The sequence below is a fragment of the Myotis daubentonii genome, chromosome 13 (assembly GCF_963259705.1).
Source record: "Myotis daubentonii chromosome 13, mMyoDau2.1, whole genome shotgun sequence".
Lineage (NCBI taxonomy): Eukaryota > Metazoa > Chordata > Mammalia > Chiroptera > Vespertilionidae > Myotis > Myotis daubentonii.
This window is the reverse complement of record NC_081852.1, coordinates 35,810,415-35,834,400: the sequence shown is the minus strand read 5'-3', so window position 1 is coordinate 35,834,400 and position 23,986 is coordinate 35,810,415. Positions and strand designations below refer to the sequence as shown.

Sequence of the window (23,986 nt, the reverse complement as noted above, 5' to 3'; positions counted from 1 at the left end):
GTTATTAACTTTTTCTGTCTGACTTATTTCACTTAGCTTGATATTCTCAAGGTCCATCCATATACCACATCTTTATCCAATCATCTATTGAGAGACACTTCAGTTGTTTGCATGTGTTGGCCACTGTGAATAATGCTACAATGGACAAAGGGATGCATATGTCTTTGTGAATAAATGTTTTTAATTATTTTGGGTAGATAACGGAAAAGGGATTGCTGGGTCATATGATATTTCTATTTTTTGATACCTATTCATTTCAAACTCTTCCAAAAAATTGAAGAAGAGGCAATACTTGCTAACACATTTTATAAGGCCACCATTACCTTGATACCAAAACCTGACAAGGATGATACAATAAAAGAAAACTACAGACTAACATACCTGATAAATACAGATACAGAAATCCTAAGTAACATATTAGCAAATCAAATACAATACATTAAGAAATAATACATCATGCCTGGCCAGTGTGGCTCAGTTGGTTGAGTGTCCTCCCGTGCACCAAGAAGTCACTGGTTTGATTCCTGGTTAGGGCACATGACCGAGTTGTGGATTCCACCTCCAGCAGGACACAGACAATTGGTGTTTCTAGCTCTCTCCCTCTCCAGAGTTGGTTGATGTGAAAATAGTCTGAAACTTATTAAAAACTGATTTTCAGTTTTGAGGAAGTATCTAAATTAGTCAATACCTTTGTGGGATTAAATTTTATCTGAAAAAATGTGGGCTGACTGATATTTCTTAGCTTTCAGCCAGCTTATGTCTATCTACAGAGTTCACTCAGGAAGCTGTTAGGCAAGAAATAGGACCCACTGTTTGGGCAGAATCTTAATAGTTGGGGCAGTAAGAGGACTTCTCCAAGAATTTTTCTTGCTTATAGGTTATTAAACAAATATTTCACAGTAGATAGATGGAGTTATCCTGCTGCAATAGCTCCTGGAGTTAGAAAATCTTAGGGGGTCTAGCAATAACTTTATCTGAATGAAAGAGCTATGAATTGTCAATCAGAGGTTAGACTTCCGAGTTGCCAAGTTCAGAGACACTATTGTAGGTCAAGGTGACTTTGAAACTGCATTTACTGCTTCTCCTGACATTTGAACCTACAAGTGACCACTGAAAGCTAAAGAGATTTAGTGAGGTTTTTTTTTAGTAAAAAAGTTGATTAAAGAAGTTTTCTATACCTTTAAATTACTTTAGGTAATTTCCATTATTAGTAATAATTTAATAGCTTTGACTATTTTTTTAAATATATTTTGTATTGATTTTTAGAGAGAGAGAAAGGGAGAGAGTTAGAGCAATAGGAGCACCCATGAGAAACATTATCCATTGGCTGCTTCTTGCATGCCCCCTACTGGGGATCGAGCTCACACCTGGGCATGTGCCCTGACTGAGAATCTAACCAGTGACCTCTTGGTTCAGGGGTCGACACTCAACCACTGAGCCACACCTGCCGGGCTTGACTGTTTTTTTTTACAATGCCTGGAAGTCTTTGTCAAATGAAGGGATCAGATATTAATTTTCACATGTTTAGGACATATTTACTATTACTTGGCAAGTGTTCAGGGGGAACTAATCTAAAGAGAGGCTGTGAATGGAGTGTAACCTTTTAGCGTCTAGTGAAAGCTTGAAATTGGAGAGCAGACTCATTCTCTCCTAATATGTAAAACTTGGCTGAGAGTCCAAGTAAATGTAAGATTTATGAGAGTTCCCAAGAGTTTCAAGTATAAGAATTTCTAAGTAATATGATAATAGCTTATGTTTTTATATCCACTAATTGATGAACTTCATGATAGAAAACCCTCCATGAAATAAGTAACATTTAAAAATGAATTTGGCCAAAACCGGTTTGGCTCAGTGGATAGAGCGTCGGCCTGCGGACTGAAAGGTCCCAGGTTCGATTCCGGTCAAGGGCATGTACCTGGGTTGCGGGCACATCCCTGGTGGGAGATGTGCAGGAGGCAGCTGATCGATGTTTCTCTCTCATCGATGTTTCTAACTTTCTATCTCTCTCCCTTTCTCTCTGTGAAAAATCAATAAAATATATTTTAAAAAAAATAAAAATAAAAAAATAAAAATGAATTTGCATTATTTATTGTTTATGTCTGATAGATTATCTGCAAATTACAGGTTTTCTTATAATCCTTCACTGGATTCCTAAGGCTTTAGAATAAAATAAAAGTTTTTATCACAGCCTTCAAGGTCTTATGAGGCCTGGCTCCTGACCACCTTTTCGTCTCACTCTCTCATCCTTTTCCTTCTTGCTTCAGCCATGCAGGTCTAATTTCCTTGAGCAGATCCAGTGTGTTCCAACCTCTGGACCTTTGTCTTTGTCTTTTACCTACAATGCTCTTCTCCACGATCTTTGCATGGTTGGATTCTACTGTTAAGCAGTCCTCAGCTCAAAGAAGACTTCCCAATCATCCCATCTGAAATAGCCTTTTCACTCTTTGAAATAAAACTAGTGCTACGTAGATATTGCTAGCCCACGATATAACCACAATGTTAGATATCCTTTTATTAATGTTGAGAAAACTAAAGAGTCTCTGTTTATTAATAGTGAATAATGCTGGCTCCCTGGTTAGAGAATTAGGTGCATATTTCCCTATACTCACCCTGGAATTGCCCACTTTTACCTCAGTTTGTGTAAAAAGACAATTTCTGTCAAATATTCTTTGTGTCTCCTCAGAAACTTTCTCTGCAATAAGCAAATAGAGGTGAACCTTCCAATTTATTTTCTTAAAATTATGAGTTTGGAAGAACTATGGCTAATCCTGGCATTAAATTATCTGGGGATATTATACCACCTAATGAAATTTTTAATAAAGGATAGGATCATCAGATTGTTTGCAGCATTTATAAATTAAGGTGCACTAAATTCTTCAGATGTTAAAAAAAGAATTTATATCCAGGAATGCGCTGGAGCCAACTCAGGCTGGCTCATAAAAGAACTGCTTGTTACATTTTCAGGAATTTTGTAAGTAGGTTGCCTTTGCATTGGTAACTTGAAATTAGGTGTGGCAAGACTATTTATACCATGGAAATTGGCAAACCCTACAAACCTGGGTGTTTTTTTTTTTCTTCTTTTCCCTGGAGAGCCAGTTTACCAGCACACTGCTATATATAGCTAATATTTTAGAGGTTGACAATTTGTTGATGACAAATGAATAGGGCTAGCATGAAATAACCAAGTAACTTTTACGGGTGTTTGGATTTTAAAAACCACAAACTTGGTGTATGGAAGAAAAGGTTTTTTTGTTTTTGTTTTTGTTTTGAATAGATTTGTTCACGGAAGCAGGTAAAAAAAGATTAGAAATCAAGATCTTTGTATTTGCTTCTTACACCTCCCAGATCAGGCTGCTGATTTCTTGCAAAATGTTGTTAAAACATATACCCTGGGTTAGAGGAGATAGCCGCCTTCTGGGACCTGTGATAGCAGCTTTCCCAGCTCCCATACAGATAGCACCGTTTAGCTGACCTCATATGCAGCATCATATCTTTTTACAGTGAGTGTCTTAGACTATTTCTTCAGGAAAAGAAAAAGACTCAAAAAATTAGGTGGAGGCTCTGGTTGATTATAATCTACTAGAGGCCGAGTGCACGAAATTTGTGCATGTATAGGGTCTCTAGAGGCTGCCAGCTGCCAGCAGGGGGACCTCCCTTCCCCTGCCTCCTGCTACTGCCTGTTGCTGCTGGCCCCGCCCCCTGGTGGAAATCCTGGTTGAGGGGACAATTTACACATTAGGCTTTTATCATATAGGATAATGTTGGAGCAAGTGGAGACTAATGTGAGTTGACCTAAAGTCCTTCAGTGGGAAAGGACTTCATGGAAAATTACACAGAGGCTGGGCTTTAAGTATTGCTCACTGATAAGAACATCTTTGAGTTACTACACAGAGGCGTAAGATTTCTATCTTGTCAAGGAAGAGCTGGATTATTTGTGACATTCCAGAGCCAAACATGCTATTGGACAATACCTGCATGAAGGGATAAATGATAAGACATGGGTCTTATATTTTTCAGTTTGTTTTAAAGTGACACAAAAGCATATATGAAGGCCTCAACTTTGCTTTAGTGGAGACTTGAGATAGAAACATTCTCCTTTTAAAATGAAATTTGAGAAGCAAAAGCAACCTGAAATTCCTCTCTTCTCCCTCCTCACCCCCACACTTTTAAAAAGCACTTAACACTAGATTGCCCAAGGAAGTCATTTTGACTGCTTTTTAATTTCAATTAGAAAAACAATTATGTATATAAGGACACAATGTCTTAGAATTTTGTGACTTTTTGTACAACATATAAATGCGTTTATTAATAATTGTAGTTACCTCCCCCTCCTTCATTTCCGGTATATATATATATGTGTTATACCTATATTGCCCAAAAGCAGTCATTTTGACTGCTTGGGGAAATTTTAAATAATCAAATGACTCTTATTATTGAATTGAGTAATAACAGTTCGGCTCTGTATTGAAATAACAGTTTTCATTTTTTTTCGATTACCGTCACATGATAACATACAAGTACATGATAAATTGTCGATACTTGATAAGTTGCAGTTGCTCAATAAGCTAAACTAGTACTTGTTATTCGAATCTTTATGCAGTGATACTTGTTCTAATAAGTTGTTTATTTTATTTCTTTTGCGCCCTAAATTCATGAAAGAAATGTTGAATAGAAGTGAGTTATTGGAAAAGCTAAGGAACATAAGTGAAGTGTGCTCTGATATTATTCTTTCACAATGCAGTCATTTTGACTGCTTTTGGGCAATATAGGTATATACTAAATTTCAGTCTTTCTAGTTAAACGTGGAAAATTCTAAGGGATTGTGTTAGATCTCATTGTGTCATCTTTTTGATGTCTTCATACAATGGGTCAATAATACTGTTTATCAGACAAGAGAAAGTGACTAGTGTCAATCATCTTTGGACTGAGCTAACTATTTTCATGGAAAGGAAATTTATTTCTACCCTTGTGGCATTTCTAGGGCTCATATTTTTAGTGGAGCACTATTCATATTTACCAAAGGATATGATACCATGTGTAGCTAAACATGTTGGGATTCTGAGGTTGATAATATCCAATCTTTATATTATTAGAAAATATGAGCCAATTGATGGCCTCATTCTTTGACCCAAACAAAATAAAGGAATTTTTGGTAAAGAGAAATTATCATTTTGATTAAAATTAATTTCCTGAAAATAAGTCCTGGTTATTAGCAAAAATAATCTTAGAACAACAGAGTGCAGCAGTCATTATGATGGTACTCGCAGTATAGCCGAGGTCAGGAATGGTGAGAATACTTAGGAAAGGAGAGCTCATGAAAATCATAGATAGGGACCAAGTTTTACATCCTGCCTTGAAGACTCAAGAGAATCGACTCTTTACCTTAGAAGAAATAAAGTTTTGACAAGCCAGATTAAGAAAACAGCATACAGCTAGCTAGCCCTATTAAAGTAAAGGTTTCACAAGCAGACTCTTTAAATAGAGCCTATTCTGAAGTCCTTAACCATTAGCCATCATCTCCATCTCTTTATTAGGGGAAAAATCCTGCCACTAGTATTTACATACAGGCTGTAGGAAGAGGATCGATTAAAAAGAATATTATTGAATATACCAATAACAGTCAACCAGTATTAAGTATCTATATTTAAGTAATTACTTAGATGAGCAATAAATAGCTTTTTGTTTTACCTCATAGCATAAATATTTTCATAAACTACATTTAAAATTAAAGATTTTTCAATATAAAAAGCATTCCCATTCTAGAAAGTTTTATAGAAAGAGAAAAGTATAAAGAAAAATATAGTTCTGTCACCAAAGGCAACTGAACCCTCATGCCAGTGTCTTATTTTCTTCTGATATTGTTTCAAGTCTTAATTCCTACCCTTCCTATTAATATTACTACCAGCTTAATCACCCACCATTTACTGAAAGTAACACTATATTTTCATTGGTCCTTACATATAATTCTGTTAGGTTGGTAGTTTTGAAAATGCCATTTTACAAGTGCTAAAATGGAAATTCAGGAAAGTAAGACAACCTGCTCAAAGTACAACAGGTGGCAAGGCTCACATTGGGTCCTGGATACATCTAATAACTCCAAACACCCTTTTCTTTACATTTCATCACACACAGACCTTTTTCTTCTAGAGATAATTCTGTGTCATGTATTTTCACTTCAAAAATACTATAAGAATTCCCTATACATTAATACTCTTTATAAACATAATTTTAATTGCATTATAACAGTCCAGTCTGTGAATGTTTTCATATTGATGAATTTTCATTTTTTAAAAAAATATATTTTTATTGGTCTCAGAGAGGAAGGGAGAGGGAAAGAGAGATAGAAACATCAATGATGATAGAGAATCATTGATTGGCTGCCCCCTGAATGCCCCACACTAGAGGTCGAGTTTGCAACCTGGATATGTGCCCTGACCTGGAATCGAAACATGACCTCCTGGTTCATAGGTCGATGCTCAACCACTGAGCCACTCAGGCCTGGCGACCCTTCATTTCTTAAAGCCAAATCATTATAAAACATAATGTGTGAAGGCTAGTCCAGTCAGACTGAGGTCTAGATGAAAACCACCCAGAAATGGGCAGGTCTGATGATTTAGTCGGTATTCACTACTGCAGGTCATTTCCCTGAAAGCCGCTTGCTAAGGAAATGCGACAAAGACAGCTGCAGTCAAATGCTTTTCAAATTGAGATATTTAATATAAAATTCCACATGTGTTGCTTTTCCTCTATTTTGCTGAGGTCTTTGCTTTCTCCTTAGCCAGTTTCTGACTTCTCTGACAGTATTCTGATTATATCTCCTGACAAAATATTTTAAAATTCTATTCACTTTGATTTTTTTTATATCCTTGGGAAGTCATTTGGAGCTTATTATCCCAGTGAATCAAATTATCACCATCTTTTAAGTTCTGCAAAACTTTCCTGTCAAACACTGAATCCCAATTATAGAATTTTAAAATATTTTCCCCACTGGCTACCCATTTAATCCCATGTCTAAATCATGTGTTTGAAACATCTTGTTCAGTAGAGTTTTATCTTTCTGGTTACCTCAATTCAGATGCTTGGAGAAATAAATATTCTTTACAGAAGAATGAGATATGAATAAATAACTCATATTTCTACCAGTGGTTTCAAACAGCTGATTAGGAATCCAGTTCTTACAATTTCTTATTGAATACTCATACTATAACCAGTATTATGGCAGATAGGCACTGGGCATAGAGTAGAGAAAAAAATTAAAAATTATTTCTTACTTCATGGATCATAAAATCTAATGGAAGAGGCACAATACATCCTGATGTTCTTTTATAATACATAAATACAGTAATAATAGTGTTCTATAAAATGTTGTATTTTGTTCACATTCTTAAATTAAATTGCAAACTTCAATTTAAAATGTGTGTCCATTGGTTTTTCCACAGTCTCTGTAGCTATTAAAAAACATTCTAAAACAAAATGGAATTGTATGATTTTCTTGTTTGTCACATGTCCATTCAATGATACTTAACTTAAAGGAAAATTTCTCAGTGCCTTTCCTGTGGCCATGAAATTACTGTGTTCTCAGGTCTTTCAGAAAACGGTTGGATTCCTAACAAGAAAATGCATGTGTAGTGTGCTCAACCCTGCACTTTCTGGGTCTGCTAACCCTCAGAGACTGAAAGCACTTGTCAGATGTGCCAGTAAGTCTTCCCTTTCTTGTCCTAGGTCCAAGGATCTCATAAAGGAAGCCATCCTTGACAATGACTTCATGAAGAACTTGGAGCTGTCGCAGATCCAGGAGATTGTGGATTGTATGTACCCAGTGGAGTATGGCAAAGACAGTTGCATCATCAAAGAAGGAGACGTGGGCTCACTGGTGTATGTCATGGAAGGTATGGTCTGTAACTCTGCTCTTTTGAAAATCAAATATTCCCTTTTCAGCTTATCAGCCTGCACACAGATGACATGAACCAATTTCATTTTCTCTCTCTCTCTCTCTCTTTTTTGTTTTGTTGAGAAACAGTTTGTAAAGAGGTGAAATACTACTTATAATGCTAATTGTATGAAGTACTTGTGTTTAGGATATTAATATGAGAATTTCATATTTCTTCAGACAGGGAAGTATGATCATTGAAAGAGAAAAATGTGATTTATTTCACTAAGACCAGACACTGTCAGATCACTGAGCAAGCTCAGAAAGCTTCCATGGCAGCTCAAGACTATTAGAAGTATGTTTGGTCAGATAATCAAAGTATCTTCAACTTTGCCTTTAACTTTCAGTATGTGACTAGGTTTTCTGCTATGATGCTTCCATAAAAAGAGGATGGAATGTTTCTAGTGTCTTATGTGTGTGTGATAGAGGCAGAAGATAAAGGTTGGATGGCATTTTAGCTGCCTAATTAATAAGAGTGATAGATTGTTTTTATAAATCTTGGGCACACTAAGATAGAAACTGCTCTTAAAAAAACTGAGGCATGCACTATATAAATATGTTTTATGCTAAGGTAGATTTTAATAATGCGTATTTCTAACTTGGAATTTATAATGACATGTTTTCCTTTTGTGAGAGGAAAAAAATCCTGAAATAATGAGCGCTCATTTCCTTTCAGTTAAAGTCCCTACAGTGACTATCTATCTATATAAAACCCTAATATGCAAATCGACCAAACTGTGGAATGACTGGTTGCTATGATGCACACTGATCACCAGGGGGCAAATGCTCAATGCAGGAGCTGCCCTCAGCCCTCAGGCCCTGACTGGTGGTGGGGGCAGGGGGCAGGGCCGGCAAGTGGGAGGCACCAGGCCAGCAAAGGCCGGTACGAGTGGGGCCCCTGATCTCCCCACTGGTCACCCCACAGATTGGCCCTGATCGCCGGCCACTCCTAGGGACCCTACCCGTGCATGAATTTTGTGCTCTGGGCCTCTAGTAATCTTATAAAGTGATGCCCATCTGACCCCAAGCTGTAATTCTAGCCAGTTCAATGTAACTTTGACTGATCTTGTGCTAATATCCTTATATCTGAATAATTAAAAGAAAAACAAACCCTGTCATTTATTTTTTGTAAGTTTTAATTGAGGAAATGTTTCATTGTTTAATTAGTTTTTTATCAACACATTCAATCTTCTCAAATTGTAGATAGCAGTGTTCTTATTATAGGTGGATTCTTTTTCATGTGTGAGCATTAATATTTATAAAGGGTATGCCATAGCAACAATGAATGAATAGGATATAGAGGATCTTTCACACACTCACTTATTATCAAGATATTCCAAAAAACACCCAAGGAGTTCACATGGAAAATCAGTCCAGTTTTTCCTACATCTCTTCATTTAAAGGAAGTGTGCTTCATAAAGGGCTTGTTTAACATGTGCCTTAACTGATTTTTATTGTAGCCTGGGCAGTATCCCAAGTATTATTGCATACCTAAATGCCACAGTTTCTCATCATTTTAACAAAAGAGAATATTCATATGGTAAGACTTCACTAATTAGGATGGCTGGGGAACTTCATTTGGAGGGAGTGTAAATATATTAACATGTATTTTCAAGTAAAATGAGCTGTGTGACTTTCAGATACTTAATTGCTGCCCAGTAGAAGTTTTAGTTTCAAGTTTTAATCAGAATTATTTGGTATTAGTTTCCTTAAGCAGCAGTATAAGTAGATTAAGTAGCCAAAGCTCTGTTTACATTTTAATTATGTCTTTAAATATATGAGTGAGTCTTAGAAAATACTTGAATATAATTTATTTTCTTAAATGAATGGATATAATTGGCCTTAATTCTGATGTAATATTTGTTAATATTCTTACACTCTTTCCCTCCCTTTTTAAAATCAGAAACTTCACTCTACTATCATCTAAAACAGATTTTGATTTAGTGATTCAGAATTGTTGATGTGAATGAAATATCGTCTTTGGGAACTTAATCTAATATTTTCCTACTACAAATGGCTATTCATATCCATTAATGTGGTGGTTTTGCTTAGAGATACCTGTTTTGAGTGTTTTCTGTGATCTTTCATTGTGGATGCAGATAGATTACATTTTATTTTCTGAAAATGGCAAGTGTCTTTTAATGTTCTTTGATCATTGGCTGTTTTAAGTTAAACTTTTAAATAACATCATCCATTTTTTTTTCATGAGATGCTTGTTAATAGTAGCTTTTATTTAGTACTTATAAATGCCAGGTGCTATTTAATCTCTTTATGGGGATTAAAATGTTAATCCTCATAACAACCTTAAGAGGTAGGTATTACATTATCTACATGTTAATAGATGAAAAACTCATAAGTTAAATAAATTGGCCAAGATCATACATTTAGTATGTTGTGGTGAAAACCTTGGCCATTCAGCTTTAGAGTTCCAGTACCTAATGTTAACTTTCAAAATATGCAGATTACAAGTGTTGTTGGCACATATTTGCTATGGAGAGCCCAGTTTTGGAAGCTTATATAAAATGCACAACCTCAATCCATAACGTAAAAAAAAATGGTTTGATTTTCTGCAAGAAAACAATAGAACTTGAATGGCCAATAGTTCAAAAAGAAAATAATCTAGATGTTTCCTATAAATACCTTCTTGGCTTTTGTGCATCCTTTAAACATTGAATTGCTTACTGACCTTTCTGTAGATTGTCTCATATCCACTTCTCTCCTCTTACTAGCTCCTTTTTCTTATTGGAAAATGGCTGTGATTTGGCTTAATCTTGGTGCACCTCTGTGTCATTGTTTAGGACTGAACTCTGCTGTGTACCTGAAGGCCTTATTTTTTCTGTCTGCAATCAATAGCATTGATTTTATTTTTTCTCACAGGTTTAAAAAAACAATTTAAGAAGGAACAATTATTTCGGCTCATCACACAATGATTATTTTGATAGGACTTATGTACACAAAGTGATCTGTGATTATTTACACCAATTCTCAAGGGACTAGCCTCATGTTTCTGATTTTACCCCCCAAAAAATATGTGTTTATTGATTTCATAGAGAGGAAGGGAGAGGGAGAGATAGAAACAGCAATGATGATAGAGAATCATTGATTGGCTGCCTCCTGCACATCCCCTACTGGGGATCGAGCCCGCAACCCAGCATGTGCCCTGACCAGGAATCGAACCTTGACCTCCTGGTTGATGCTCAATCACTGAGCCACACCAGCCGGGCACTATTCTGTTGTTACTGCTCCTAGGTTTTACTTATGCCTTCTGAAGACTGGTCATCTGCTTCTTTTTCCAGTGAGTTGGTTGACACCAGATCTGCCTGTTTAGGCTGGTGTCTGTCACTATTTATTCTTCAACTGGACATGAATCGTGCTAGGCACCATCAACAGTAAACTTATACAAATTCATATTTTAACTTGTATTACTCCCGCCCCCTGAAACATTTCACTCTTTATATAATTAAATGATGTACTGAAAATGGGTTCAAAGAGTGATTTTTATATGAAATTGAACATTAATGATGAGCCTCTCCATGTCAGTTGGCATTTAAAACACTACCTGAGAGTATGAAAGGATGGAATTCATTTTCATATAAATTAGCTCTCTTAGTAAATTTAATGTGAGAAACAGGTCGTTTTTATTCTCCCAAATTAGGTGTTGCCTTTTGACCTATGAGTTTTCATGTTAATCTGAGAGAGATCTTTAGAATGGGTGAAATACAAAAGCACAAGTTATTTTTGCAGTTCCTTTATAGGGCCAAGTTTATAATGTTAATGTTAAAGTGAAAGCTTATGTACTGTTCATATAAAAACAAAACAAAATAAACATCTATTTATGGAAATTTGTCATAAATAATGAGTCTCTGAAAGTTTTAAATGTGAATATTAAAATATATTTCAATTATAGAGTTCATGGCAGGAAACTGATATATTTAGAGGGCATGTGGGATATCATGTTATATTTTGGGGTGCCACCCTTCAAAAAAACCTCTTATATGCTTGAGCCAGGATAGGGAGCATAACACATTTTTAAAAATTTTGACACTATTTCATGTGTAGATGGAAGTTTTAGGAGGAAAGGCTGTTTTATTTATTTATTTTTAATATATTTTGTATTGATTTCAGAGAGGAAGGGAAAGGGGGAGAGAGATGGAAACATCAATGATGATAGAGAATCATTGATTGGCCGCCTCCTGCACATCCATGCTAGGGATGGAGCCCGTGATCCCAGCATGTGCCCTAACTGGGAATGGAACCCTGATCTCCTGGGTCATAAGTTGATGTTCAACCACTGAACAACACCAGCAAGGAGGAAAGGCTGTTTTTACTAGTAAATGCTGAGAGATTGTCACACGAAAAGGGACCGATTCTTCATGAATCTAAATGATCAAAGAAGAAATACAAGTTATAGGGAAGAAGACTTTAGAGTTAGCATTCTGCTATTTAATATGTTGCAAAAGTGAAATGAGCACCCTGATGCGATGGCAAGAACCCCACCCAGCAGGCATCCTAGCAGTGACTGCACAGCATCTGCACGGGGAGACTTTGTGCAGGTGAGGATTTCCTGTGGCTGACTCATAACACACCTCCCATCCCTCTCCAAACGCCAGGAGTTGGTCTGTGGGTGCATGAATGGAGAGCCTTCCAGTGAGCTTATGGGAACCCCGTCTTCCAGGGGTTTCCTCTTCACAAACATCCCCCGCCAGGACATGTGCATGTTTACTTTTAAATGTTATTGAGCTTTATATTGTATAAAATCAATAAGACTGCGTACATTTGTCTACTAAATGTTTGCTCTTCAATATTCTGTTCTGTATATATCCCAACTTATTTATCCTTCTACTACTGATTATATTTGGATTGTTTCCAGTTATTTTCCTTCTGATTAATGATGATATTGAGCATATTTTTGTACATTTATGTAGTGTTTGTGTTTCTTCTGTCAGTGCCCGTAGTATTCTCCACCTGTTTTTCTGTTGGTTGGTTGCTTGGTTGGTTGGTTGCCTTTACACATTTTGGGGCTTAATCCTTGTGAATTACTTGTATTTCAAATATCTCCTTCCATTTATAGTCTATATTTTGCCTCCTTTGTGATATCTTCTGATGAACAGAAGTTAATAGCTTTAAGATAGTGGAATATATCTATCTTCTTCTTGGTTGGTGCTTTTTGTATCTTTGTAAGACATTATAGAAGGCAAGTATTTCTCATGCCTGTGTATATGTGTGTATGTGTATGTGTGACCATGCATTGGTGGAGAGTGAAAGCTGTTATCAATCAAGGAATATATCCACATTTATGGTCTAAAAAAGAGCTATTCTTTTCAAGTAGGAAGCTGAAAGGGCAATACAGCCCTCCCCTCCAACATATAAAATTTATAAATTGTCCTCTGATGGCAGTAAATATGTTTTTAAATATGCTTGATAATGTGTTTCTGTGAAGGTAGATTTTATATTTGGCAATAATTATGTCATTTAGTGACAAATTTGATGAATAGAGGTAGGTGATTAAGCTGAGTCATATGTTTTTTTGGCTAACATATATAAGGATTTATGTATATGTACCATAATCAAGTAATGGTATTTCTTGTACAATTCAAGAAAAATGAGCAAGATGAATTGGTCAAGAACATCATTATTGAAATATTGACATATTTTAAAAGGTAGTGTTTTTAATACTCATCTGGCTACTTAGGTCTTTGTTTGATTTTGTAAAATAGGACCTTATCACATGTAGTTCTACTAATGTATAATTCTCTATTGTCTTTCTAAATTATTAATGGTGGAATTGAATGCACTACATTGAGATGGTGAATAGTGTGAATTTCCTTACTTTTGAAGACTCATGAAAGCTAAAATAATTACAATTTTATATGCTTGTTTTTCTGAGATGATATTTGAAAACATAACATTTTTCCAAAAAATTAATCTGAAATTGGTAAAGCAGGTCACAGATTATGTTAAAAAGATACAAGTATGTATTTTTTCTCTTCCTATACTTCATAACAGTTATGGATTTTCACTTATATGAGGACTCATTTTGCTAAAATATCAATTTCTCTATTCAATTTTTAGAAAATGCCAAATTTGAAAGTTTAAGATACATTTTTAATGAAAATTAAAACATCAGAACTGAAAAGTGAAAATAAAACATGGGTCAGTACCATTTTGGCAATAATGCAATGACACATTAATTTATTGCTAATGAGGTGAAATTTATTTCAGCCATCATTACGTGGATCTGTTGAGTAATTTGCATGCTGAACATTAAACAGGATTTTAAAATTATTGTGGGTTCATTTTAAAAACACATAGATGTATTTCTTCAAGCTCTCTAACAAGATTTTCAAAGATTTTTGTGGATGGCTGGGTAGACTAATGCTTTTAATATCCATCCCTCTAATGAAATATCCTTGAATGGTTAGTAATCATTTTGGCACACTTTCAAAGGGCAGGACAGATTGGAGCTACTTCCCAGCACATTGAAGCTTCATGGTGTGTCTACCATGGCAACAGCCCACCCCATCCCTACCAGTGAGCATCAGAATAGGTCTCTTTGGAATTCTCCCTTGATTGCATTTCAGAAAGTAGCCTGTAATTGCACATACTCTATTTGAATTTAACTGTTATAGCTTTGGAAGGATGCAGTCTGAATCTGATCTTTATACTTAGCCCCTTCTATAAACTCCTTTCTGATGAAAACAAAAATATTCTTGTATTAAAGCTTTGTAAGTAGTACAAGGAGATTCTGAATTATCATAGATGACTTAAAATGGTCTTAAGACCAATTTCTGAGAATTCACATTTCAAGCATATTAAAATATCAAGGAATTATTATTATTAAGATGTTTACATTAATGATTTGTTTAGAACCATTTTTCCAGCTTAATTTGCCCAACTTTATTAAGGTGAATTGCTTTTTGTGTATCATAAACTTCTTTATAGTTATTCATAAGAATAAGAGGAGCAAATGCTTTTAAAACCAAATTTATTTTATTTGTTTGCTGTTTGCTATTTGTATACTGTAACAAGAACAGTTAAGTTACTCTGTATACTTTCAATATCATAGCAAATGAAGTTACTCTGTTCACTTATCAATAGCAAAGTCATATTAGAAAAAGCATCTACTGAACTTGGTACAACTCTGGTGAAAGGTGGTTTCCCATTTCACAAATACATGATGATGTATTTACAGAGGAAAACTAAAACTTTATGCAAGTTGTAATTCATAGTCAATGTGTTTCAAATTTTCCTTTTAAAACTGAGCATGCTTCTTTAAAATGTCTTTTATTCCCCACTGGTCAAAAGAACAAGGAGAACATTTGTTCCTAGGAGAGTATAATTGTCTGTTGCAATAACTTTCACTGAAAGCCATACACATATTTACCAAATACAGTATATTCATTTTATGACTAGAGCATAATTCACACACATACTTATCATATATATTAATATTTTATGGCTAGCATAATTCAATGCTAAATTTTATGTTTGGATCATGTTTACAGAGCACAATTTTATACTACTACTACATTAAATTTCATAATGTTTTGAAGTGTTTAATACCTTCAGCAATGATCTTAATATACTTTTATGCTGTCCCTGATGGTTTATTCAATCTTGGTACATGCCCTCACAACAATTTTTTAAAGATTTTATAATAATTTGCTTCAGTATTTCCAGTGCAGAGATTTTTATTGACACCCTGTTGGAAATATACATATGTACATATTTGTACTGCGCGCTCATATGTATCTGTATGAATTTACGTAAAGTTATTCATTCTTAGAGTTTAGATTATATTGCAGGAGATGATGGGGTGATCATAATATCACATATAGGATTCTACCTGTGTAAATTGAAATTTATAAGAAAGAGATTAATAACAACAATAATAAACATCAATGATAAGGCTCTTAAGTGAATTCAAAATTAGTCTGCAAAGAAAAAGACTTGGTTTATAGGTTTTTTTTTCTTTTTTGGTACCATTTTGCTTATCGTTCTCTTAAAAAATTAAGATGACTTGTTTGGAAAGTCTTGAAAATCTTTTCATTTAATCATATATATTTAAATTTTTATTTATTACATTAATTCTAAAGATCAAAGACATGAAATAAGAAAAAATTTTGTGTGTTTTGAAAATTAGGTTACATATATACAAGATGTTGCTGAATTACCATGCTTTTCCCCCCCTCCATATGGTGAGTTAGTACAAAAGTAGAAAGGCATTAAAGATAAAGCATACAGCTGTCGTCCATGAATATATGGAATTCTTTGTATTTTCCTTGGTAATTGAGAATAGCAAAGACAGCATTTAATTAAGTTATTTTTGCAATACAGTGTCTTGACTATGATTCATTTATTACTTCATTTGCTTATTTATTTATTCCTATAATTCAATTCTGACTATGTCTGGGTGGACACTGAAAATACAACTGTGAACAAGTCACATACAGTCCCTGTTTTTCTAGAGTTTAAATTCTGGTGATGGTTGTAGGGGAAAAGGACAAAGAACATGCATGGAGATAAGCCAAATACCCTCATATAGTGAAATATTTATGAATAAATTAGGTGAAACTCGGTGATGTAAGAGAATCATGAAGGTGGGTCTAGCAATGACTGACCTGGTCAGAGAAGGCTCCTCTGAGAGGGAAGCATTTGAGTTGAGACCTAAATGACAGGAAGAAGCCAGGCACACAGAAGCTTGGATGGTGGTTTCCAGATGAGGACAACAGCAAGTAGAGAAGCTAGATGGTGGGGAAAGTTAAAGAGACAGAAAGAAGGCAATGGTGTGAGTTAAGGATGGAGAGGTTGGTAGAGCCCAGGCCACATGTAGGACTCTGTAAGTAGTTAATTTTCATTCCAAGAAATTTATATAGAATTGTAAGAATTTAGGGTGAGATGGGATAGGGTCTGATTTATGTTTATAAGTAGATAAATTAATTACACTAATTATCAAAAGTTGGGAAAAATATAACATTGTGGGGAAAATGGGGATACTAGGGCTAGGATGGCAGCGTGGGATCCAAAGGAAAGAGGTATATTTTGGCAGCTCATAGAGTAGATGTCACATGGCGCTCAAAAAAGAGAAGTTGGGAATGACTTTTAGGTTTTTAGTTTAAATAGTTGGGTGAATGGTGGTGCCATTTTCTGAGGGACAAAAGTGAGAGCCGTTCATGTTTATGGAAGTAAAGCTAGAGTTCTGTTCTGACAATGTGAAGTTAGATGGCTATTAGGCATCCTATTGGAGATGTCAATTCAAGGACAAGGGATACACATGTCTGAAATCTCAGTTAAGAAGTCAGAGTGTGGAGGTAGGAGTATTCAGTTAACCAAACCAGGTTTAAAAGGAAGATTAATTAATGTAGTTCTCCTAATTATAATAGTTTTATATGCAACAGACTAAATGGAAATTTTTGTATATTTCAACAGATTTAATAGATATAGTCGTAAAAATGTTTTAATTCTCCATAAAAAAATCTTTGCAGTAAACTGAAAATTTCTTCCTATTTTCTGCCAACTAATATCCTTAAAGCAAGAATTCTCAAAGTATAGTCTGGGGACCTTTTAGGTGCTCCTTGAGGTCAAAACTATTTTCATAATAACATAAGCATGTTATTTGTGTTCTGTCTTATTCTTCTTGTGAGTGTACAGTGGAGTTTTCTAGAAGGCACATGGTGTGTAATATAGCAGCCAATTAAGTATAGAAACAGAAAATGTAACTATCTTCTCCTGGGCATACATCAATTCGATTTCCAAAAAGTATAAAATAATGGCATGGTTTTTACTAAACTCTTTGTTTTTAAAATGTACTTAATTTTATAAAAATATATTTTTAACATGTAATAAATGTATTATTTTCAAGTGAATAAATATTTTAAAATTTTCTCAGTTTTAAGCTCTAATGGAGTAAACATCAGCCTACATAAGCAAAAGCTCTCTGAGGTCTTCAATAATTTTTGATAAACAGGTTCTGAGATTAAAAGTTTGAGAATACTGCCTAAACTATATGACATAAAGACAAATATGACTGACTGGATGTTTGTTTCAGAAAAGAAACTGGGATTGAAGTTCAAATTATCATATATCTGCTCCCTCCTCCCCCAAATAATCCTAATATATAAAAACCCAGGGTCCATAATGTCCAAAACAACCAAAGGCTTGACCAACCAGAAGTCAGCCCTGCAATCAGTGCTAGGTTGCTGTGGCGACCCAGCACTGACTGCCGCCACTGGGAGCGCTGTGACCCAGCACCGACTGCAAAGGGGGCTGCAGATCATGCCGGGAGATAGTCCTGGAGATGCTGACTAGCATAGAAACTGACCAATCAGAACCAAATCTGGGTGAAGTGTGAGGAGCCAATGGCTGCCTAGGAGGAGGAGCTTCTAATGCTGACTGGCATAGAAACCGACCAATCAGAACCAAATCTGGGTGAACTGCGAAGGCAGAACCTAAATTGGGGGCGGAGGAGGGGTTTTAAGAGCAACAGCTGTTTGGTGTAAGGTGTAAGAAAGAGGTTCAATTTTTTAATAGCCTGTTTGGCAGTATGGTGCATATGACTGGCTATCAGTCCAGATATAGGGATTATGTATTTTTGTCTGCCAAGAGCATCTCCTCCTGCTGGAAAAGGCTTTCCCCCACATTTAAGCAATCCTATGCTACATAATCTATCTATACTAATAAAAGGGTAATATGCTAATTAGACCAGGTCAACCAGCCATCTTCCGGACATCCGACTTTCTTCCAGACAAAGCCATGGTGGTGGGGGCCGAGGCAGAGGCAGTTAGGGGTGATCAGGCCGGCAGAGGAGGACAGTTGAGGGCAAGATCAGGCTGGCAGGGGAGGGCAGTTGGGGGCAAGATCAGGCCGGCAGGGGAGGGCAGTAGGGGTGATCAGGTAGGCAGAGGCAGTTGGGGGCGAGATCAGGCCAGCAGGTGAGAGCAGTTGGGGGCGAGATCAGGCCAGCAGGGGAGGGCAGGTAGGGGCGATCAGGCAGGCAGGCAGAGGCAGTTAGGGGCGATGAGGCAGGCAGGCAGGTGACCGGTTAGGAGCCAGCCGTCTCAGATTGCAAGAGGGATGTCTGACTGCTGGTTTAGGCCTGATCCCTGTGGGCCAGCAGTTGGACATCCCCCAAGAGGTCCCCAATTGGAGAGGATGCAGGCTGGGCTGAGGAAGCCACCCCCCCTCCCGTGCATGAATTTCGTGCACCGGGCCTCTAGTACATAAATAGGACCATGTCACAAAACAAATGTCTTGTAAATAAAATCTTGGTAAATTAGAAGCAAAAATTTTTCTGTAAAGGCCTGCATTTAAATCTAGAGCAAATAGCCAACAGATCAACAATGGGCAAGTTTGTTCCATGGAAGTGCTCATTATTTCCTTAATTACATTCCATTTCACAGTCTGAAAGGTATCCTTGAAGCATTTTGTGGTTCTGTTTGCACACTTTCTAATGTTCATGATTTGGAAATTGAATTGGGTTCCCAATGATTATCTTGAATTAGTGTAGTACAATACTGATTTTTTTTTTTTTGGTAATTAGACTTTAATTATAGTTCTAAAGGAGTAGAAGAAATTTTATTTGAATTCCAGTTATCATTTTTGGAGAAGGAAATGATTTTATACTGGGCTTATTTCTCACTTAAAAATCCTAGAAGATGTAACATTGTGTGTTTTGAAGGCTTAGTACAATAACTCATTTAATACCTTAAATGCTTTCAAATTTAAAAAAAGAATCTTGTTTTATATGTGGACCCAGTGTAGTAATCTCAGTGCATATGTAAATCTAAATTGCATGTTGTTCATTGGATGTCTCCTTTTATATTCTTATTGCTAAGTAAAATGTTTGAAATCTCTATAAATTTTTTTTATGATGTATTTCGCAAGAGGCTTTTTTGTTTGCTAGTGTATTTGCTTGTTTTGATATCTCACTACCACGCCATTAAGCATTTTCTTGAGATAAGTTAAAAAACTAAAAAGCAACCTGGCCACTTTCATTTATTGTTCTTAGAAAGACAACTTTCTTCTTCTCCCAAAGGCAGTTCTTATGAGATAAGTAACATTGGAAGATAAAAGGCTTACTCCAACTGTGAACACATGTGACTTTATCTTGTGAGAAATTAATTTTAGAACTTATTTTTATGCAAGTCATAGCTGAGTGTTTTCTGCAAAAGTACATTTTATTTCCTGTTCTCACAATAGATTGACTTTCAGGGGTCAGCGGGTGCTATGTGGAGGGTGTCCCAAATGTATTTTAATTAACACTGCCTTTATAATTATTCAAAATGTGTGTATACATTTTTTGGGATGAGTAAAATTGGGTGGTGATAAATGCTATGGACAGAGAGAGCGACATGCCTGATGGGAAAGAATTTGCTGTGTGATGGAGGATAGTCAGGGAAGGCCTCTATAAATTGAACGTTGAGCAGAAGCAGGGCCATGAACAAGGACTATTGGCCATGCTAATATCTGAGGGAAGAGCATTTTAGGCGGAGAAAATAAAAATGTGCAAAGCCCTGAGACAATCTTCAAGGAGTAGTATGGAAGCAAGTGTGGCTAAAGGGGAAATAGTGTTTAAGAGCTGGAGGTAAGGAAGTTAGGTAAAGAGATCCATGATATAACCAAGCCCCAATGGCCTTGTGGGCCACGTTATGGACTTTTATTATTATTTTTTAAATCAAGCTGGAAATCCATAGCAGGTTTGAGTAGAAGAGCAACATGCTCTAATTTATGGCTCTTTTGCAGCTATGAAAGGTATACTCTGATAGCAAGGAGGGAAGCAGGGTTATCAGTTTTGGAAGCTGATTGAAATAGTCAAGAAGGGAGATAAGCATGACTTGGGCTAAGGTTTGAAGAAAGATTAAATTTGGAAACTATTTTGGAAGTTCAGCCAATAGTACTTAATAATGGATTGGATTAAAAACAGTATGTGAGATAAAGAGAGGATTCAAAGAGTCCAACTTTTTGTCCAAAACAAGTAGAAGAATGGAATTGCCCTTTATAGAAATTGGCAAGACTATTTGAGGCACAAGACTGTCAGCAAATATCTAGTATGCAATTTTTGCTTATTTATTGTATTAGGTTTCACTGTGGTGGAGTAGCAGAGAGCACTCAAAATAGTGGTCAACGTGAGATAGGCGTTTATTTGTCTTTCATGTGGTATTGAGCTGAGTAAAAGGTGCTGGTGGAGCAGCTGTGCTTCATGTGGTTACTCGGGCACCCAGGGGTGTTCCATCTTGTTGCTTCTGTGTTACCTAGGTGTGACCACTGTAAACAGTGGAAGCGGGGTCGTTAGCTTGTGTGCAGGTGTTCCAACCCGTGAGAAGGAAAGGAGAGAAATAGCAGGGCAAGGAGCTTCATCCTTGAAGTGAAGTTGCACCCTGCATCTGCTCTCATCCTCTTGTCCAATACTTAGCTCAAGAAAAACTAAAATCTGCAACCTCTACAAAGGTAGCTGTGGTCCAATAAAAAATTGGTGGGACATTTTCTTGCTAAAGTAAGGGAGAGAATGAATTTTAGGAGACACTATACCATATTTGTTTCTCTCTCATAAGCAACTTAAGGACAGGAACTACTTATGTTCTCTGTAACCCCAGGATTTACACAGGGCCTGCCACAGCATATGTTCACTAAATGTTGATTTTTTAATACTAAGTTAATTATATGGGAAATAAATTATTTTATACGGGATATTGTGTTTCCTCCTATGAACTTTTGAATTAATTTCATAACTCATTTTTCTCATTTCAAAGAATATTTTTATTGTATCTTTTTTGCTAATGGAGAAAACTAGCATTTCATTTATCTTTTAAGTTGGTGTCTTATGTTTATTTTCTAGGATGAACAAATCATGATGAGCTATTATTTATGTTTTTCGAAAGAGTATTGAGTTCACACATTTACTTCCAAATAACAATTTTGCACTCAGTGGTGACAGAATGAGTCACTTCCATATAATAAAATTGCATCACCTATTCCAAACTGCTTCATTCTGCAAACCTCACCTAATCTTCCACTTAAACCAAGTGCTGCTGTTTCTCCCTACTACTGTTTAGCTTAAGAGTTAGAGAACTTCTATTCAGGTTTAAATGTGTTTTTTTGACCAGAAAAAGTCATAAACCATATATCACTTAAAATATGTTTTGAAATAAAGAACCTAGTGTGAAGATAAAATTTACTAAGAAAATGGGAAAGAATAAAGTATTTTACAACCAGGCAACTGAGAGATGACACACAGGATGCATTATGTTTCATTTGGAAAGCTTGAGGTTGGGCTATCAGTATGAAAGAAAAATAGCTTCTATTTCTTTGTAATATACCATTTTGAAAATTGGCCCAATATTCTCTCCAAGATCTGTATGTGTGTATATTTATCTTGTTAGGTCACCCTTTGTGGAACAACACACACTACTTTCCAAACACTGCCGAAGGGAAAGATTGAATTTCTGTGTATATTTGCAAATCTTCAAGCCTAGGTCTATGTATCAAATATGTTTTCTTAATTTATTAGTAGAATTTTAGTTCAAAAGACTAAATGAAAACATGGATATAGAAGAAAGTTTTTGGCCCACCAGTCTTTCTAAGTTTCATGTGGGTAGAAACCATGTGGGCATTCCTCCAGGCCAAGCCCTTGGCTAACACATAGTGTTACACCATTTAAATAATCATTGGTAATCAATCTTGTTTCAATGCTAAATATACTCCTCTACACCAAAATACACCCCCCCCCCCCCCGCCCACACACATACACACACTCCTATATTAAATTCCCTTCAAATCTGGAATTATCTTCTTCCAGATAATGAAAATTAATAAAGAACCATTATAACTTCTGATAATTTTTAAGAGTTATTAAGCATCTAGTTCATTTGGAAAATTATTTACCTATTTTCCCTGTGGGTTAAACTTTATTTAATTTTTAAAATCTTCCACATTTAGTCTTTTAAGCTCTAAATCCTCTGTAGAAATTTAATAAGCCAAGGCTTTAAACAATTGCCTGTTTGATCTAACAGAGTGTCATTTGGACTATGCAGACTTTTGTTTTGTTTTTAGTTTTTTTTGGTGTTTTTTGTTAATCCTCACCTGAGGATATTTTTTTTAATGCTTTTCAAAGAGAGTGGAATGGAGAAAGGGAGGGAGAGAGTGAGGGAGGGAGAGAGAGAGAGAAACATCAATGTGTGAGAGACATATCCACTGGTTGCTCCCAGCATGTGCCTCGACCAAGGGCAGGGAGAGAGCTACAACCCAGGAACATGCTCTTGACTGGGAATCGAACCTGAGACCCTTTGGTGCATGAGCTGGCATTCTAACCACTGAACAACACTAGCCAGGGCAGACTGTGAGACTGTGCAGACTTTTGATTAACATCCTTAGAGAGACAATGTGTGTGCATGGGTATGTGTATATACACATATATAGATCCTCAACTTCGTAACGATGACATTTTGAAGCCCAGTATACCTTATTGTGGCCATGCCATGAATCACTTGGTATATTTAAGATTCCAGTTATAGAAAGATTCCAAAAACTATGTATAAATAATCCATCAATGTGGATGCCTATCCCAGTTATGCTCAAGAGGTAACCAGTTGAGCTAAACTTTTCCCTAAGGAAAGCAAAGAACATTTTTTAAAATGTGAATAAAAATGTTTAAATTTCTATACTCTATAATGCCTTGACTATGACAAATGAAACCAAGTTTAATAAATTTTTAGCATTCATGACAAATGTATTTCTTCAATGCATCATACCAAATATATTCCTTTTTAAAACACCCAGCCATGTCACAGAATTGCTAGATTGAAAGAAGCTTCAAACAATGATCAAATCCTTCCTGAGGTTTGATTAGATGAATTATGTAAGTTGCATGTCCTAAAAAGTTTGAGAGAATTAAATTTCCTAAAATCTGTTAGTATTGAGAATTTTTTTTATTATGCTTACTTAAACTAATGTAATCTAAAACTTTCTTTTTAAATCAAATTACAATTTCGGTTGTGTTCAAAATAGATAATTGGTTATCAACTTCAGTTCAATTATCCTTGTTGCCAGGATTGAGGGAGA

General features: G+C 35.8%; 1 protein-coding gene across 2 annotated transcripts in view; it reads left to right on the top strand.

Moving 5' to 3' along the window:
- PRKG1 (protein kinase cGMP-dependent 1) overlaps window positions 1–23,986 on the top strand; it is a 1,080,615-nt gene that overhangs the window by 144,274 nt on the left and 912,355 nt on the right. For both annotated transcript variants that reach the window (XM_059662699.1, XM_059662698.1), the window contains exon 2: window positions 7,723–7,889. In XM_059662699.1, coding sequence (XP_059518682.1) covers window positions 7,723–7,889 — 167 coding nt within the window. The remainder of the gene's footprint in view (window positions 1–7,722; window positions 7,890–23,986) is intronic.